This window comes from Daphnia magna, unplaced genomic scaffold, assembly GCF_020631705.1.
Source record: "Daphnia magna isolate NIES unplaced genomic scaffold, ASM2063170v1.1 Dm_contigs066, whole genome shotgun sequence".
NCBI lineage: Eukaryota > Metazoa > Arthropoda > Branchiopoda > Diplostraca > Daphniidae > Daphnia > Daphnia magna.
In genome coordinates, this window is record NW_025533119.1 from 507,211 (window position 1) to 526,047 (window position 18,837).

At 41.0% G+C, this 18,837-nt stretch overlaps 1 protein-coding gene across 11 annotated transcripts in view; it reads right to left on the reverse strand.

Moving 5' to 3' along the window:
- The window catches only part of LOC123477492 (hemicentin-1-like), a 36,644-nt gene that overhangs the window by 8,190 nt on the left and 9,617 nt on the right, over window positions 1-18,837 (reverse strand). For 9 of the 11 annotated variants that reach the window (XM_045180878.1, XM_045180869.1, XM_045180872.1 and 6 more), the window contains exons 2-14: window positions 6,173-6,380; window positions 5,431-5,585; window positions 4,097-4,273; window positions 3,782-3,946; window positions 3,447-3,613; window positions 3,040-3,069; window positions 2,571-2,721; window positions 2,179-2,472; window positions 1,724-1,806; window positions 1,322-1,580; window positions 924-1,190; window positions 666-856; window positions 44-206 (exon numbers count right to left, since the gene is read on the reverse strand). In XM_045180878.1, coding sequence (XP_045036813.1) covers window positions 44-206; window positions 666-856; window positions 924-1,190; window positions 1,322-1,580; window positions 1,724-1,806; window positions 2,179-2,472; window positions 2,571-2,721; window positions 3,040-3,069; window positions 3,447-3,613; window positions 3,782-3,946; window positions 4,097-4,273; window positions 5,431-5,585; window positions 6,173-6,380 — 2,310 coding nt within the window. The remainder of the gene's footprint in view (window positions 1-43; window positions 207-665; window positions 857-923; window positions 1,191-1,321; window positions 1,581-1,723; window positions 1,807-2,178; window positions 2,473-2,570; window positions 2,722-3,039; window positions 3,070-3,446; window positions 3,614-3,781; window positions 3,947-4,096; window positions 4,274-5,430; window positions 5,586-6,172; window positions 6,381-18,837) is intronic. The other 2 variants (XM_045180870.1, XM_045180871.1) reach the window with 2 other exon arrangements.

Genomic DNA, 18,837 nt, shown 5'->3' on the forward strand with positions numbered 1-18,837 from the left:
CTCAACCTGCTAAACATTGTGAAATTGCAATAGTTTTGCTTACATTCAACCGTGAAGAAGGTCGTGCTCGAGACACCATCACCGACCACGTTGTCTGTCGTAATGCAAGTATAATTCGCCGTGTCGGCAATCGGATCTAACTTTGCCTGGCTCCACATACGCATGTTGAAAGACAAACTTGATTTGACCGATTGGTGTTGATTAAACTAGCAACAGAAACAAGAAAAAGGAATATGTGTTAATCATTGAGGACCTGCTGAAAAGAAAACAGGTCAATGCACAGATAGAAGACCATTTGTAGAAATAGTTGTTTATATGTGTGCTTTTGTTTGTTTTTTTTTCGTCCAGACTATGCGGAACATTTTGTAGTTCTGTAATAAAGTCGTTTCAATAAATAAGAAAAAAACTAATACAAAAAACAAATCGCATGACGAACAGAATCATGCCAGCTAGTTACCATAAATATTTAAGCCGTTATTATATTCAATTATTGAAAATTATATTATTCGTATTTCTATACTATAACGTTCTCTTTGAAGATAACCACACAGGAATTAGCATAACTACTTATTATACCTTTCATGTCTAACATTATACAGCGGATACATATATACTGTATATATATAAATACATATATCATTTCTTTCTTTCTTTTTTCTTTTTACCTTGATGTTTTCTGGCACAAAACTATCAACAACCGTATACATGGGTGATTCTCTGATGGGTATTCCATTGCGGAACCAATCGATCTGACAGAGCGGATAACACTCAGCACGACATGATAATTTGGTGGCGTCGGCGGCGTCAGAGAGAGCACCGGAAGTCAGCGGCAGTCGTTCAATGAAAGTAGGTTCAGCTGAGATACAAAGAATAAAACAAGGTTCACGAAGTAAAAATGTGAAACTACTAGATGCAACACTCACCGAAGACCTCAATTTCAATGGTAGCCGTTTCGCCTTCACCGGCCTCATTGACTGGCGTGCACGAGTAGTTAGCTTGATAGTTAAGCGTCACTTGGCTGACATTCCATTGAGCATCACTAATCTCTGGAATGACGTGGCCATTGCGTGTCCATCTGTATTGTGTAACAGCAGGCTGGCCGACATCCGAAACCCCACAAGTCAAAGTCAGAGGACCATCTTTCACTACCACTTCCGGCTCGTAGGTCAGTGTGGTATTGCCCGGTGGATCTATAAAAAAATAAAATTAAAGATTTTCAAAAGGGTTTAATTCTGCAACACGGTTGGTTTTCTTTTTCCACCACCAAAATGTGTAAGCCGTCAATCAAAATGGTGGTTGTAATTTGTTCTATTTTCCTTACAGTAAATGACAAGAGTTTCGACTTCGGAAGGTGGTCCCCATCCGGCGGCGTTCATGCCTTCGCAAGAGTAATTCCCTTGGAATGAGCGACCAACGTATTCGAGAAGTAATTTGCTGGGGTCTACGTCACACAAATCTTCGTCGTACATCGAAAATGAGGTAATGGTTTCATTGAGCGGACAATCAGGCAACTCTTTGAGGAGCTCGCCATCTAAATACCAGCGGACTCCCAAGAGCACGGGTGGGTAACCGCTGCTCATCTGGTTAACGACATTTAATTAGTCATTATTCCAATATTCCCATTACGTATTTGACGACATATTAGACGGTAAAAGCGAAAAATCCATTCATACAGTATTGCGTTTAATAGTAAAGAATTGCAAGCTCTAAACGAACAAATTACCTGGCAATTGAGGGTGATATTGGGACGTTCCAGTTCGTTGACTGGCAGCTCGGGTTCCATGACCAAACGCACTTCCGCTGGATCTAAAACGAATTTCAAGTTGCGTGTTAAGAAGTTTTGTTCAAAAGTCTACCGGAAAATAAGAGTTTTTTTGTAGATGGTTTTAGCTAAAAGACAAGACGCAAATTAAAAAAAAAAACGTCTGTTTAAGGTCAAAAGCTAATGGCTTGAGTGAGATAGTGCCAAATTCTGACAATGATCGATCAAGTTTCCAAATAAAAATATCAGTAGATTACCTACGCAAATAGAATAAAACTGATTCTGCAATACATGGAGAGACAGGTATAAATCAATCGTATAACAGCCAAAGAGAATAGCAAATGGGAGCTTTTAGGACACACAGAATACGCGTGAGTTGCAGTAGACTATAGATGTATGTAACTTGATGTACGTACATTGAACGGAAATGAAGGCAACATTTTCGGAGTGGCCAGTGCCAACGGCATTGGTAAGGCGACAGGAATAAGCCCCAGCGTCATCTCTTGTTGCCTTTTTGAGGAGAAGAGCCGGTTGGTCGATGGTGGCACCTTCGTATTTGTGGGGACCGTTGATAATGATCTCGACATCATCTTTAAACCACTGGACAGACGTCAAGGTGACCGGATTGGCGTCGTAAGTGCAAAAAATGAGCACGTCCATCGTTTCGTTGACGGTGACGTTTTCCGGAGAAACGGCTACCGTAGGGGCATCTAAAAACGTATTTTACATCGCGCGGGGATGCGAGAAGAAACAAATCAAACAGTGACGTGTGTTCACATTGCAAAAAAAGAAATCAAAGTGTATTTACATTCAACTCTGAGGAGCTGTGACGCTTGGACTGGTTTATGCTGTAAATCGTCAGTGACCGTGTTACCGGCACGACACGTGATATAACGTCGATGGTCGTGTCGATTAAGCGTGAAAATGAGTCGGCTCCGCGTGCTGAAAGTGCCGTCCGACTGTAATTGAATAATTGGTTGGAATTAAAGCACTTTTCTGATCAAAAGCGTTATACGTGCTGTCCTGGAACACAAGCCATTTTTTAAAGCAGGCGGCAAGCACAAATTGGACACTAGTTTTTACTAGGAAGCAGTCATCAGAAAACGTTGACGCTTTAGGAAAATGTAACAGAGTTCAGTATCACCTGACACGCTAGTGACGGAAGTGCTAATCACAAGAGTATTTGGTTAGAAAAAACAAATAACTGTCGTTAACATGCTATCATCACTCTTTGTTCACTTTGTTTTCCCTCTAAAAGGACATTCATTATAACATACTTGCTCTTCGACTTCCGCTTCGTCTTCCGGCTGACGGTGATCGCCCAGACGAGATCAACCACACCAAAGATAGGAATTAAAATAAAGAAATCAAAAGAGGGAAGCGTCAACAATAGAAACGATGGATGAGTGCCTCGCTGTCATCTCTGGCACGTTTGGCAGTCCCCATACTTAATGAAGCAGAATCTATTACACATTCCATCTTTCGTGACACATTTCACGAGCATATTTGCTACCACTTCGACTCACGGCTCTGGCCATTCCCTCCTACGAAATTTCCCTTTTTCCCTGAAATATCTTTCTCCACCTTTTCAGAGCAAACTATTTTCAAAGATTTGACTCGTTTTTAGGCAATCAAAATATGGCGTAAATTATTAGAGTGAATTGCGAAGGATGTTGGCACTGACCTGTAGTTGCGTTGTCTCAACGGCGCTCTTCTGCAGTGGCGATGAATCGTTGTACCAGGTGATGGCAGCAGCTGGCCGTGCGCCATCGGCCACGCAATAAACGACAACGGCAGTTCCTTCCGTCACTGCCGTATCCAGTCCGGTGAGTGTCACGTTGGTGGGTTTCACTGAATCACAAATCCAATTATAAAAGTGCCGTCATGTTCCTTCCAATTTGTTTACTCTTATTTCGAGATTACGATTCCTCGTCACCAATGCTACTATCATCCGGAAATCTCCCACTGTCAGAGTGTCACGCAAAACAAACAACAACAAAAAATGCAAAGGCAACTTACCATGTACATCGATGCGCAAATTGGCCACCAACGGTGAACTTAGGGCTGGACTACGGACACGACACTGCCACTGTGCATCCAGGTCTTGACGCGATAGGGCTACCTGAAGCCGATTGATACCAGTCACTGCGCCATTGTCTTCCTGCGTGGCCACCACTTCATCTGCTACACACACACACACAAAAAGATTGTTAAACGCCAACTGTTGTGTCAACACCAATAGATTTCATATGGGGTCCATTTAAATGGCTTTGAAGATAAAACGAGGAATGCGTGAAGAGCAAAACATTGAAAGAACGACTAGAAAGACTTTACCTTCCATGATGTGTGATCCGTTCCACCATTCTATGCGAGGTACGGGTCTGCCGCCTCCAGATCGGCATAATAAGGTGACGATTGTACCTTCGTTGAACGGGCCGATGCGTGATACATTTCTAATTGCTGCTGACGTTTTCCCGTCCTCCAGCAAAATCTCGACGTAATCAGGGGCCGCTATGACAAACATGAATTTTTACAACAGAATGTTCCAGCCAAAGATAGGGCCCATATCACTATTAAAATCAAAAAATTTTAAATGCTTCCAACGATACTCGAAGCCATCAGCATCTGTTCGGCTATCATTTGAATCATCCCAAATCTAAATTCTACATTTCCGGTTTTCTCTGCATGCATCCTGATGTACAGGAGTCAAACAGAATGTAGAAAAATCAGACAGCATCCCAGTGCCTAGAAAACGGACGACCGCAAATAACACTTAAGTTCTCCAGGGATCAATTTGTTCTGTATGTTCCGAATATTTAGTACAAAAAGAAATGCTGGCACCGGTGACAAACAAAGTTTTGCATTCGACTCTTTTGGGGAAGCGACTTCTCCTCAAAGTTGTCTGACCGTTTTACGTCTATTCACCATTTGGCGACTTCCCCCCAGCCGGCCAAAGAATGACATACTATCGACCATCAATGCAATTCACCTTTCAATCATAGTTGCTTTCCAGCATTTGCCTAAACGGACTTATCTCAACAGTCGAGAGATTGCGCTTGACGCGCCGTGCCTGTTTTCCAATCATTTTTAAAATATAGATCTCTCGTGAGGACGTTCGTAGAATCGATTGCTTCATCGCTATTTTAAATTCTGCGTCTTCTTCTTAAGGTTGTGATGCGCGGCTGAACTCATATGAAAACGGCTGACTGCTAGGCAGAACTGTAACTTGCTCCCTCTAAAACCCGATGAGAAATATAACTAGCCTTAGGACACATTAAGCGAGGCGATATGACGAGCCTGCGTTTTCGATCGATTATTGATGAATTGTTGGAGGACTACGGCTTTTCATAGGTACTCTGACATTTCTCTATCATTCTTTTTCTTATAAGACGATCGATGATACTGGTGCTGACTAATGCAGCTGCTTCGCTAGAAGAGCGATGCTAGAAGCACGACGAACCATATAGAATACACACAAAAAAATATGAAACGTGAAAACTCCTAAAGGAGATAAGTGGAAACATACAGAATATAATCGATAGATGGCGACGTCGGTATGATGTTGAAACAAATGACCAAAATCGAATTTTAAAAATTCCGATTGGGTTGCTTTGAACACGGCAAGAGATGTAACAACACAGGTTCGTACAAGACTATAGAATACGTACCGAGAACGGTGAGGTTAACATATTGAACGACAGGACAGCCTTCGTTGATCTCCAAATAGGTGATCTCGCATCGATAAAGACCTTCGTCGGACAACTGCAAGCTGCTGATCTTCAACCCGGCTTGGGTTTCATTCGACGACAGGACGAACCGAGCTCTTCAGACGCGTTAGAGGACAAGCCAGCAAAGATCATTAAAAAAAAAAAAAAAGAGCAGAAACAAAAAACCAACATCAATAATCATCAGGTGACAGGCAAGTACGGAGAACGACAACGTTGTTTCTCAACATAATGTATCAATTTTATAAATATGTATGTCGAAGAAATATAAACACGTCTGTGACGATATCCAAAACATTGATCACAAACACCGATCCGTCTCACAACAGGTGGTGGTGATTCCATGCAGTGACTCACCCTCTAACAACTAGCAGGTTGGAGACGGCTGACAAAAAAATAACTGATGAATTACGCTCCCAACCAATGTGACTTCTTTCCATTGTTGTAGCGCTCTGTGTACGATGCATGTCTATAGTTACTTACTGCAACAAAATCAAAGCTCTAAAAATTCTTTCGAGTGTTCGTTCGTCTCGTTTTATTCCTTTTGAGGTCGTTCATGTTTGATAGACTAAACCACCGCTGAAGGGTCAAGAGCGCATATACTCTGCAGACAGTACTGATGCACGCTTACATGTTGAACGCAATGCGCTCCACCGGTTAAACCATAGGAGAAGAATGGACATACCTGTTGGTCAATGATCCTTCCGACCGTTCTAGATTAGCCAGTTCACTGTAGACAAAGACTCGTTGCGATTCGCGGTACCATTTGACGCTGTGGAAATCTCCGCAGGTGGCCACGTCCACACTGCACGGTACCGAGACTTCCTGGCCGGCAAGACCTGATAGATCTTCTAATACAGTCGGTACGTTGCCTGCCAATGCCAGCTCAGCACCTGTTTAACATATGAACATTTAAAAGAGGAAACAAGATTAAGTTGAGGTAAATCCAATTTGTGTTTGCTAAGAAAAAATTGCAAAGCTATACTGTAATTGCGCTTTGAATTCTTTTATCACGTTGTGGACAAAAAGTCGTGCCATTTGGCGCCATGTTAAACGTTTTTTGTTTTGTTTTTCGTATTTGTACTGTGTGAAATTCATAAACATTCTAACGTTTTTCACCAAAGGGAGAGAAGAGGTAGACCTGGAATAGAGTAGGTGTTGGGAAAATCCGGGGGACATGGTATTTGTTAATTGTCTGTCTGCAATGCGGGGCAGTTTTTATAGTTTGCGTGGGTATTCGGTCATTGTCACTTGAATTGTTTTCCATTTGCTTTTGAAACTCTGCTTATTCATTATGACACTCGGAGCTTTTTCGCATCAACGATATTGCTGTTACAATTTCCAGGGAAGAACAACCGCAAATTCCAAGTCGATGGAAAAAAGTGGGATGTTGTTACATCTTGGGTAATAATATCTTGCTAATTCCTTTATTTCTTGGCGTAAAAGCACAGGGCACTGCGAACGTTGTCCGCATAATCATCAATTGAATGAAGACTGGCTTCCGCGAAACCTACTGTTGCCTAAGGATTTGCCTCGAAAGTCGTAATCTACATTTGCTGCGGCCAATGAAATTCGACGTCACACCCGTTTGTTTGAGGGCTCTTTGTTTGTTTTGTTTTAGCTTTATGCAAATATTGAATTTTAAATCCTTTCGAATTAAAAAGCCAAGACACTACTCTGACGCTATCTTACTAGCAAATAAACATATTTGAACCCCAACAGTCTCATCAAAAGTATAGTTCTCGTGAGACGACGAAACATTTCTTTTTGTTTCACTCGACGATTAGACGAGCCTCAACAGTTTGCTCGTATATATTTTATAACATCACTATATTTCACATTTCGTGACTATTCAAAAAATGGTGTCTATCCAATAATAAATCACAACATCTCTCATCTAGGAGTTTAACTGTTCATGACATATGCACTGTTCAGTCCTTGAAGTTATTGATTTTGAACTCAAACTTATCGGACGAAAGCTTAAAGGAAACGTCATAGCCCGTTATTAGACTCGTTCTTGCCCCTCACAGGGCAGCAGCTGGATGCTATTTTCACTGCGAGACATTTGAATTGAAGCCAACTTTCTTTTTCCTGTCGAACTAAACTGTAGGTTCTCCATCCATCCATCGCCTTTCTCCCCCGAAATATCGATGCGGTATATACGGTACGGTGAAACATTGGTATGTTGGTGGAGTGAGAACTTATTCCTTCATGTGTTTTTTTATCGGTTTGTTTAAATCATGTGTTGTTTTCTATGATTTTCTTTATTGTTACCATTCAAGTTTTAACCTTTCCCCTCTTCTGATTACGTCATGTGTAATTTTATACTGATTTATGTTTTACAGGTTTATTGTGCGTGAAAACAGAAGCCGCCATTGAATGACAAGATTCACGCCAGGGGTAGAGGGAGAAGCTTCGAGAGTGGGTCTAGAAGCCGAGTTTTATGGCCATGTGAATCATCAGCCTCCCAACTTATCCTAGCAGCTGCTTCATGTTGTAGATCAAATGGTTTGGGTTGCTTGTGCATCCCTTAAAAATAGCGTGGGCCAACCCACCCCCAAGTTTGATTAACTAAAAATAAACTTAAAAACTTGTTCTGCATAGCTCCAGTTCTCGAAAGACGTAGCCGTGTCGCGTGTGGTCTGGAGAGGCAATTCGCCAGTCGTACACCTCTGACGTCAAACGCCCCAATACGCTTCCGCTTGTCACTGTGTCACGAATGGGTTGCGAATTGATCAGTTCAGTAAAACAATGTTTGGCTAGTCTTTCAAGAGAATCGGGAGCCCAAATTGGCTTAGAATGTTGTAAAAATTTTTTCTCCCCTTGACACCATTTACTGTCGAGACACAGTATATCCTCTGACACGATCATTTGTATATGTGCATGATAAAAATTGATGACAGCACGTCCAATTCGAAACGCTTTTGAAAGTTTGCCAAACTTTAGTGAATCGATGTAACTAAAAGATGTCTATGCAAATCCGATTAATGCCGAAAAGTTCTCCACAACAAGAAAATATTTCAATCGTCCAAGACAAAAACATTGAAAACGAACGCAAAAAAAGAATCAAATACTTCAAAATTCAACATATTCACATAAGACATAACGGTAATTCCCAACTCTGTACAACTATTGCATTTTTCAGCTGCTATGGTAGATAGGCTATATCCGTGTATGGTAGATCATCGTGCTTTATGGGCGGTGACGTAACCTATTTGCCCTCTTTTCCTAGTGTTAGGAGAGTGAGTTGATTTTGTATAGAGCGGGCTAAATATAGCGTCCACTCAACCTTTGTCATCCTTACGTAACCTACTGCAGTGGGTATATCGACAGCGCAATTAGTTTACGAGTTCTGAGTGCGCCATTTTGGCTTTAGTCAAAACCCGAAAACAAGGGAAACAATTTATTATTAACAATAAATACTGGACAATATACGAACATTGGGTAGCGACCATGTAGGTTTAATCGAGATGATAAATGTGTTACTGTCATCGAACTGACTCCAGTTATTTGAGTCTTTTATATTCTAAAATGTGGGATGGGTAATACCACAAAACCCCATCCATACATCTCACGATGACATATTCATTCATGTTCAAATTACGCCTTACACAAATATTTTCTTATTTCATTTTATTGATTTATTTTTATTATTATTATTTTTTATTTTACACATTTGATTTAGTATCAGTTAGATCCATTGCTTTTACATGGCTTTAACAATGATAGTCAGTACTTCACAATGCCGGAAAGACATCGACTGGTTAGCACCAATACAAAAAACTTGAAGACACGATGACAATCTTCTATTTTTGCCCTTTTCACCTCACAAGGGTTTCAATCTTCTTTGGACAATCAATTACCTACGGTACGTGACCTATGGCGTTTTCGATTCATTCCCTTCTTTTAGGGTGTTACGATTCGACATTGAGGCCGCGCAGTACCATAGTAAAACGCACGTGAAAATGGGCCTATGAGAACGACAAGGTCGCTATCTAGCATCAAAAAACTTTTTCAGTTGTGAAGCGATTCGATAGGGCCCAGCCATTTACGCGTTTCTCTTGATTGCTGTCTACTACGGCCAACTCTACAATACTTTGTTACAGGAAGGCTGTGCGAGCGGTTTCGCTCTGGTTGACCAGCCATTTTACCTCTTCCTGCACCAAAAGATGCTTTCATCGTTCCGTCCCAGTGCACAAGACACAACCAAATTCAAAGCGAAGTGTCAAACTTTTACCCTTGAAATTCACGTATTACATAGCAGCAGTGTGATGTATTACTGAATGTCCCAGATTTTGAAATGTGACTGGTTCTGACCGGCTGCTAGTTTCGTTTTCCGGTCAGACCTCGACCAGTAATTCCGTTTTGTAACTCGAAACTCGGCCGCCTTTACACACGACATTGGCCTTTTAAAATTTTACGTCGGGCTATTGCTGATGAGAGTACGTACGGCTTTGGCTGGCTCCGGCTAGTGGAAAACAATGAAAGTGATATAGGCTACGCCGGTTAGTGTCATGGCCAACGCTGTCTTAATTGCTTTTGAGAAATTGCATGACGTCACATGGGGGATTCCACGGCAAGCTAGAAAAGTTGCAATCATCAAGCAAGGAGGAAAAGCGGGGAGATACTAAGCAAATCAAGATAATGAAAAAAATAATAATAATATTAAATAGATGTGGACCCAGCTGCTTACAGCAGAGCACTTCTCGGCCATATAGTGCCAGTCGAGAACGGCCATTGTATGTGGCGTCCTACGAATGGCATGTCGTAAAGGCAAACTGAAACGAAGCAATAGAGAGAAAATAAGAAATATCGAGAGCAAAAGGCGGGACAAAAAAAGGAAGCCAGCATCACTGGGTGGTGAAGCAGAGTGATAAGCCTCAACGAATGGGCCAGTCATTCCTCTTTTTGACATCAGCTTTCTCGCGATATCTCGTTCATTTATCATACGAAGCCCTCAACTCAAGTTAAGACGTCAAGTCAAATCTGCTACGCGCACATTGCTGTTCCTACTATTACTTTGATATTACACGCCGGGTGGGGACCTCTCTGCTCGGCCGCGTGTCAATGGGCTCTCTCATGACGCGATATAATATGATGGCGTCGAGCAAAAAAAGACACAAGCACAAACAAAAAATAATAATAATAACAAATAATAAAATAAACTCGACAAGAAGACAGAGAGCGAGCTGCACTGCATCGCTCAAGTCCAGCCGAAATTGCCCAGCCAGATTCCCCCACATCACCATTTCAATGCCAAGGAAGAGATGTGAAAACAATTCGAGAACAATACTACTGAGCCAGCCGTCGATAGCTCTTGACAGATCAATTGCATTACATGTAAGAGCGATTGAGAATGCGCCGTTCTGTCGATGCGAACTAGGATTTCGATTTATCCGGTGGCCGCGGTACATTTCGGACATCATCTGATCGCTACTACATAGCCAATTTACTTACTTTCTGTCGTTCTCAATTTTCTAAATAGAACTAATATGGAAGGATGGATTTCAGCTTACGAATCGAGATCGTAGTTTTGAAGACGAACAATCATACGCGGTTATAAACTAGAAAAGATGCGGTTGAGCCCAGCATTTTCGCAGCAGTATTCGAACTTACAGATAAATGAACGTTATCTTTTCATATACTATTTGGCGCAAACCAAACTGTTATACTCCATATATTAGGAATGCACTAGCCGTTTTTCAATGACACCGTTAAGTTAACTGATGACACTCGCATTTCAATCTTTATTACTTCAATAACCGTGTTTTTTTTCCGATTAGCTCTTGAAACGTTTTTATTTGATTGATTCGACTAACTGAGTTTGTCTCGGTATAATTCCGAATAAGGTGCAAACTCTTTTGAGGGCACTTTGTGTCGTGAAACTCTGTCAGCATACCGCACCATCCGATGATGTTTTAGGACAGTTGAGGTGAATCAATATCACCCCTTGATTATGCACGCAATAGAGGTTCGCTCGTTTGACAGCGCTCGTTTCTAATAGGTAGCGTTTCAATCAGTTTGTGAGTATGAAGCGCCTTAGAACAGATCAACAATAAGGCGGCGGCAGAGCTGATACTTCCATTCCACCACTAACGTATGCGCCCTAAAATAATGGGAACGTCATAGATGATGAGATGACGTCGTGCCGTGTAACGACAATCTATTTCCTTCTCTCAAAGCGCCTACCAATAAATAAAGCCGCCATTGCTCTGGTGACTGTCGCGAATCCATCCGGTGACGATGTGACTTTGAATCGAAATGAAGCTTTGGCTAAATAAAGGCATGCTCGATGATTCGTTATGATGCGCTAGAAGATTCGTGAGACGAAAGGGGTCAACATTAATGACGGCCAACTAATGAAAAGCTCTGGGCGTGCGCGTTTCTAGTTAACGCCTTAGCTTAAGTACCTACCGGCCTACATCTGAATTGCGGTTAAAATGGTGGCAACAGTAGGGTGGATTAATGTTCACGAACACTATCTTGCAAGAGGTCATCCACCATTACCGCTTACCAGTCGTGCTGCCTCACAAAAGAGTATCGTTCCAGAAACAGAACGCGGACTGGGAAGACTATTGTCGTATTACGCTTAAAGCGGTCGGGTGTAACGATGTGATCCTATCATTTCCCTTGACGAGTATCATATTAAATCGGTACGCGGGTTTTCCGCTGGGATGGTAGAACACCACCCAGAGTTACCGAAAGCAATTTTGTGTGATATGTAATCAGGCGTCAACTCTGCCTGTTATAAGTAAACCTGTCTCTAATTAAAAACCTGCAAATAAAGATGGCGAGTTTTTTTTTTTTTTTCTCTCTTTTATTATTATTTTTATTATTATTATTATTATTATTTATTTTTTCCTATTTTTCTTTTCGCTCTTGACTGAATGCAGAGCATGCAATCATATACTATTGCTTTTCATAAAAGGTTGGATCGAGGCCATCAAGATGTGGGCGGCCACATGCCATCACAGGCGGTTACTGGGACTCATTAAGTCGCCAAGGGAAAGACTTTAATATAAAAAAAAAAGCTGGAGAGGTAAACTGTATTAATGAGCTGTTGTAATAAACACGCAACAATATATTAACAGTGGCGGCTACGTCGAAGATATAGAGGTCATTTAGGCAGCATTTTGCAGCTGCCTAAAGAAGGAAATCAATTTCGTGAAAAACTTCGATGCCAATATATTAAATGAAAGCGAAAAAATGTGAGCTAGAACATTTCATTGGCAACGCTGTCATACATAAATAATTTGCGGCAGTGAGATGGAAAACTGAAATACGCAATCTTGTGCCACAACTACAGACGGAAGATAGTATAAAATGAATAAAATAGCAGACAAAAGCTTATATGTACGTCACACAAAGTAAAAAATAAATAAAATAAAAATAATTTTTTTTTTTTATCTTATTTTTTTTTTCATTAGTTTTATAACATATCTGATGTCTACTCGAGGCAGAGGAAATCCTTTGATATAAGAAATCTTCTATTAGATTAAAGTATTCGTGTAGCGCTGTGTTATGTGTAAACAACATCGTATAACTGAAACTTCTAAAAATTCGCCTCCGACAGAAATCCCCTCATAAAAAAAATTAATAATAATCGAGTTTTTAATTTTCTATTAGAGAAATTTTCCTGGTATTCAATATAAAGCAGTGCTTCTTTTACGTGACATTTTATGACGTTGTGTTCAGAAATAGAGAAGCTATCACACGAACGAGCATTGTAGCATTGTAAAAAAGCCTGAGCTGTGAGGGCTGCATTGTGTATTGTATCAGCTAAATAAAGGGCTGTATATATATATGTATACATATGAAGTCATGGAAACAGAAAGCAGCAACAAGAAGATCTTCAATGCCTTCTATCCGACTATCAAGAATATTGCATGGTGACACACATAGTGAGGCTCATTAAACATGATCCACTGTCACACTTCGTACGTCTTCTTTTCTAATTTCTCTTCGACTGCCTTATGGGGATCACAAAGAAACGGATCATATGGGATCAGGCGGACCTAAGAAACCCTGCCTCATCCTCGAAAATAGTCTTGCTGTTATTACTTCGCAAATTATGTAAGTTATAGTTGCCTTCAATGAAAGGACGAATAGAAAAGAGAATGGAAAACAACGCAAGCTTACTCTCTCTATAGTTTTATGTGCCAGAAATGCCATCGGCAGAAGCTTCTTCTAACTATGTTTTCATGTTTGATATGTAACGTTCTCGACGTGCTGCTGCCTTTGCGTTCTATATGGTTATTGCAAACACTATAAGGAGATCATAATTTTGCTGTTCGTTTAATGCCTTCGCTCCGCCGAATCGGGTCAGACTTAGGGACATACCCCAATAAGAAAAATCCCAGCCGAAGTAAGAGCCCACTAGGGAGGCTCTTGCCGTTTAGCAGCAGACGGTGGAGACGAAGAAACGAAACAACCCAGATATAATGGAGTGATTTAAATGTCATGTGTCACTACATGAAATCCAGGCTAGACCTACTGGAGGAGGCACTGGAGAGAGCTGTGATGGTGTTACACCAACTCAAAACTATTCAATCAAAATTTTGACAAATCCGAATAGTCTGACAAAGTAGAACGTGAGATTCTTTCTGATATCATGTAGAGTCCATTTTCGTATAGGACTTTGATTTGCATAAATGGTTTGACATGACTGGCGTCTACCGGAAGTTGCACTTCCTTGCTTTATCTGACTGACGCATCTCGATGCCTATTATTCTACTGACAAGAGACCCTTATCTTTTCCACACCTACCTCAAAATTGACTCCCGCTTATATCTGATTTCGTTTTGTTTGAAGTACCGGACCGATGTAGTTATGTTCCAACTGTCATTCTCCTACATCAACTAAAATTGTACGGCAAATCGTACGTTGCGTTTTTCTTACGTGCTTGCTAGTTTGTGGGTTTTTGTGTTTCATCGGTTTAGTGAAATACGTTTGAAGTCATACTCAGATTAAATTGCCGAAAATGATATTTCGCAACGGTTCAAGCCACACAATGGCAAAGGAAACAGATGACAATCATTTTTCTTTATTAAAAAAAAAAAAAAAAAACAAGTTTCACAAAGTATAAAAGGAAAACCTAAAAAAAGGGGAAAAATAAGAAGTTGATGTAGTTTCCGGCTCAACAACTGTTGAAGCCCTTTTATTTTTGTTTGCCTTTTCGAACGTCATATTTTTTTTTATTCTTATTTTTTTCGATCCATCTCCCTCTTCCTCCCTTTGCCGTGATGCAGGTTTGGCGTTATTATTTTTCTTTTTTGTTCCACCTATTTTCTCATTGAAACTAACAAGTCGGTAGAGGGGCGGGGGAGCTGGACGAAGAAAAAGGGGGTGAGGGAGCAAGCAGTTAGAGGAAGGGAAAGACCTGTCGGTTTCTCTTTTTTCCCACACTGCGCTCTCCACCTGCTCGCTTCCTGACCTCGCTGTTTTGTATGTATATAGTACAATACGTCTATTGCCGGGGCGCCCTCGACCTTCCATGTACTATTTTTTTATTTATTTATTTTTTTTGTCTCTTCCCAGCGACTGTGGTTTACACAGCTATATCAAGTTTATCATGCATGCTATTTGTAGCCACAGTATTTGACAAGGACAGCAGGTAGAGTATAAAACAGTTTCCCTCTCTGTATTGTTGGGTGTGCAAGCGTACACACAGGCGTTCGGATACTTGAAGTCTTGAACGTCAAACAAGTACCAAAAGCAAAAATTTGACAACGTTTCGCGGAAAACAGCAGGTGATAGACTTTCACCGTCAGATGTAGAACGAAATAAATGGGGAAAAATCCCTGTCTAATCCAGGTGTCTTTGAAAAGGGAAAAAATAAAATACAATAAAAGCTCGACGAAGACGTTTGGGCTGCTCCCCCAGCGCTTGGCTGATGGGGACCACCTGTATGATACTAGATACTAGCTATAGTTGCGACATATACGCAGAGCCGTTCGAGAGAAGATTGACTTGCTTATCATTTTCATGCTATTCGCATGGGATGATGAAACAATGTAGAAACAAAAAATTGCTTTTCCCGTAACAAAAGAAATAATTAATAACGCCATTCTGGCTGATTGCTGATGAAATTTGTGCGTTAGTATGAAAGAAGGCAATCACGACCATTGCACATTGTTTTCGGTTTCATCAGTCACGGTCGCTGATGATGCGTGGCAGTTGAACCAATCCCTAGCTACCAAGAAAAGTAACCTTGGTTTCATGGGCCAACAAGCACTATTGACGTTAGTCACGCTGAGCTGCAACGCCGATGGGACCTCATACCGGATGAGAGGGATCACACTAATCTTTTCTCATCGAAACATTTACGTCTGAACAATGGCCGTTATGAGAAATTGTTAATGAAGACGACTAAAAACTGAAGTTTCAAAAAAGCGAAAAATAAAAAAGGAAATTCATTCATCAAAAACAAAAAACCAAGGAAAGAGCGTAGGCTACTCCTCTTATTACACGAAGAAAAGATGGTGAAAACATGGCAGGGTTATACCTTTTCAAACACGGGACAAATTAAGAATGAGAAAAAATGTCCGTATTCCGCTGCGCTAGCTACGCAAAGGGTCTATAGTTTGCTTCTTTTTTTCTTTTTAATGGTTTTTCCCTTTCGTCATAATGTTTTGGCCTCCATTTCACAAAAGGTAATAGACGAGGAAAAATCCGTGCGACAGAAAGCATATTTACGGGGCTTCTAGCCCCGTGAAAGTTTCCCATCTCAAGTTTTTCGGCAGAATAACAACGTGGGGAACTGGGAATCTCGAATTGGATCTGAACCCCGTAGCCGTCTCCAGTCAGGCATAATCTTTTACATCAACGAAACACGCTGCGTGGCTGATGAACGATCGGCTGACTAAGCGCTAAAATACGTACGCACGACTAGAAATCTCGTGTGATGAGTTCAGGCTTCACCATTTCCGTTTAACGCCAAGTGGTCGGATATTCATTTTTATCTCCCCCTTTCCCCATTAGTAGATATGCCTAAATGCCAAGACGTTCCAAACGCTTTGCTAAACAGACTTGTTACGTGATTTTCATGCACTTCCAGGTCGCTGAAACAGCGGCTCAGTATTTCTTTTTTTTTTCATGTAATGATAAAACATGAAAGGAGACACGGACAGCATCTGAAAAAGTAAAGGGAAAGGAGAAAAAGTTTATCAATGCATGCATGCGGGTGGAACCCGCAGCAGGGAGCTGATGGTTGTACGTCGTTTGTCAATAACTCCGTATTTTGAAAATGACGTGGGTTCCTCTGAATTTCGAAGTCCCTTATAAAAGGCAATCGGGGTAAATAAATAGCAGATGATGTAAGCTCTTCAGAAAGGGGGCCAAAATATCACAATACTTCAAAATTCAGTTATCGAATACAGGTATGCTACTTATTTCGAAAAGAAAAAAAAAAACTCCAGAAAAAAAGTTGATCCAGCGATTTTGAAATTCATGGTGGCGCAACAAACAAAAAATTATTGTTCTTGGCTGAACATTAACTATTATGCCACGTAATATAATCTTGAAAAAAAAATCTGCTAAATTTCTTTTACTCTTAATCAGCGGACATCACGTGCTGTTCATTCTCTGATAGTAAATATCATAGGGCAACATCATCCAGCCTTAACACAGTCTCGCTCAAAAGGAGTGAATAAAATAAAAACGCAATGAGGATTTGCATACTTGCTCAACAGTATGCGAAGAAACAAAAACTCATTCCAGCATGTTTAGAAACTTTTTGTAACCACGTACTACACCCATTTCAATAAATGAGGCGAGCAAAAATTGATATTTTCTGGTAACTGCCAACCAAGCTTTTCGTGATTGAGTAGTTTTCTAGAGGCCTTATTCGTTGGTGGACGAGAGTGCTCAGGAGACTGGCTGAGACAATGAGAAGAGTCGGAAGAAAGAAATGTGAATCTAAATGAGACGAAAAGTGATCAAAAAGGAAAAGTAGAAACTTGAGAAACACTGGCCTCAGCTAGAAAACTGCCGACTTGAAATCCACACCGCACGCATTCACAGTCCACGCACGGGGCACGGAGACAGCCGTATAGAGAAACAGAACAGACACAGACGCCGAGGTTACCGAAAACATGATCTATTTGGATGGATTTACTAATGCACAAACACACAGCGCAAATATACACTGTAATAGAGAGAAAGGAGCCAAACTGACGGAAAGCGAACGTTCTTTTACGTTAGGCCCGACGTAGAAGAACGTCATCATCTGTGTGTCTACCTCCGTCTACCAGTCTGCCTCCCCTCATATAAACAGCAAGTCAACACACCTAATGCAAACAAAGCTGTGGAAGCTAAAGTACGTGTCGGTTGAAGACGCGGGGTAATCAAGACAATTAAACAAAGAAATACTTCTAGTTCTGTCGCTCAGTTTCCTTCACTGGCAATACTTGGACATAATACACTGGCACTACCTTTTACTTTGTTGCCCGTATCGACACAATACACAGGATGAAAAGTTTACATGGGTCCCCAAAGCTTCAATCTTCCAGGAAAATCACAAAAATCGCGTGATTCACGTAGCTTTTGCTGTATTCAATTTTGTAGTAGGGCTTCAAGCAAGGCCAAGGATTTCGTTCGCGCTCTTTCTAAACAAATGTTTAGTATTTTTTTTTTTTTTTTTAACTATAACAAGGTAGAAAACGTATTTATTATGTTGGCTGTATTGCCGTGGGCCATAAGCATCGACCCGTCCAACTCTGACCCATGCTGAAAAAAGAATATGTGCCTTTTAATAACCAAAGTCAAGTTTTCCCTTTTAATCATTTTTTTTTTTCTTTTTTGTTTTCTTCATTTTTGTGTGTGTTAAAAGACGGGGAAATAAATGGGACGACGTCGACGTCAATAAATCACCTGAGGATTATTTGTGAAACAAGTGGTCAAATATTCAAGAAGGCACAGCATAAAATTAGCATGCCGAGCCTTGACTCTGGTCACAGTATAGTATTGTCTATTGTGGTACCCCATTCCGTAGCTAGCTGCACGATTGACACACGTCACGCTAGGGATAATGAAAACAGGCTAGGTGCAACAAAGTCACCAGCTTACCAAAGATGGTAAGTTGGTAACCACCAAAACATAGAACTTCGCCTCTTGTTTGGGTGCTCTACGACAAAAAGACTCGGTAGATCATAGGGGAGGCGCGCACACACACACACACACACATACAAAAAAGGCTAAAGAACCAGCAAATAGCCTCTGCTGTCTACGGTTATTACCATGGCTCTAACTTCTAGTACTGCCGAGTGCTATCCGATGCAAGCTTGCACAAAAGAATAACATGTTGGAAGTATGGGCTGAAGGGAAAGGCCCCGTCTGTCTGTGCGTGATGCC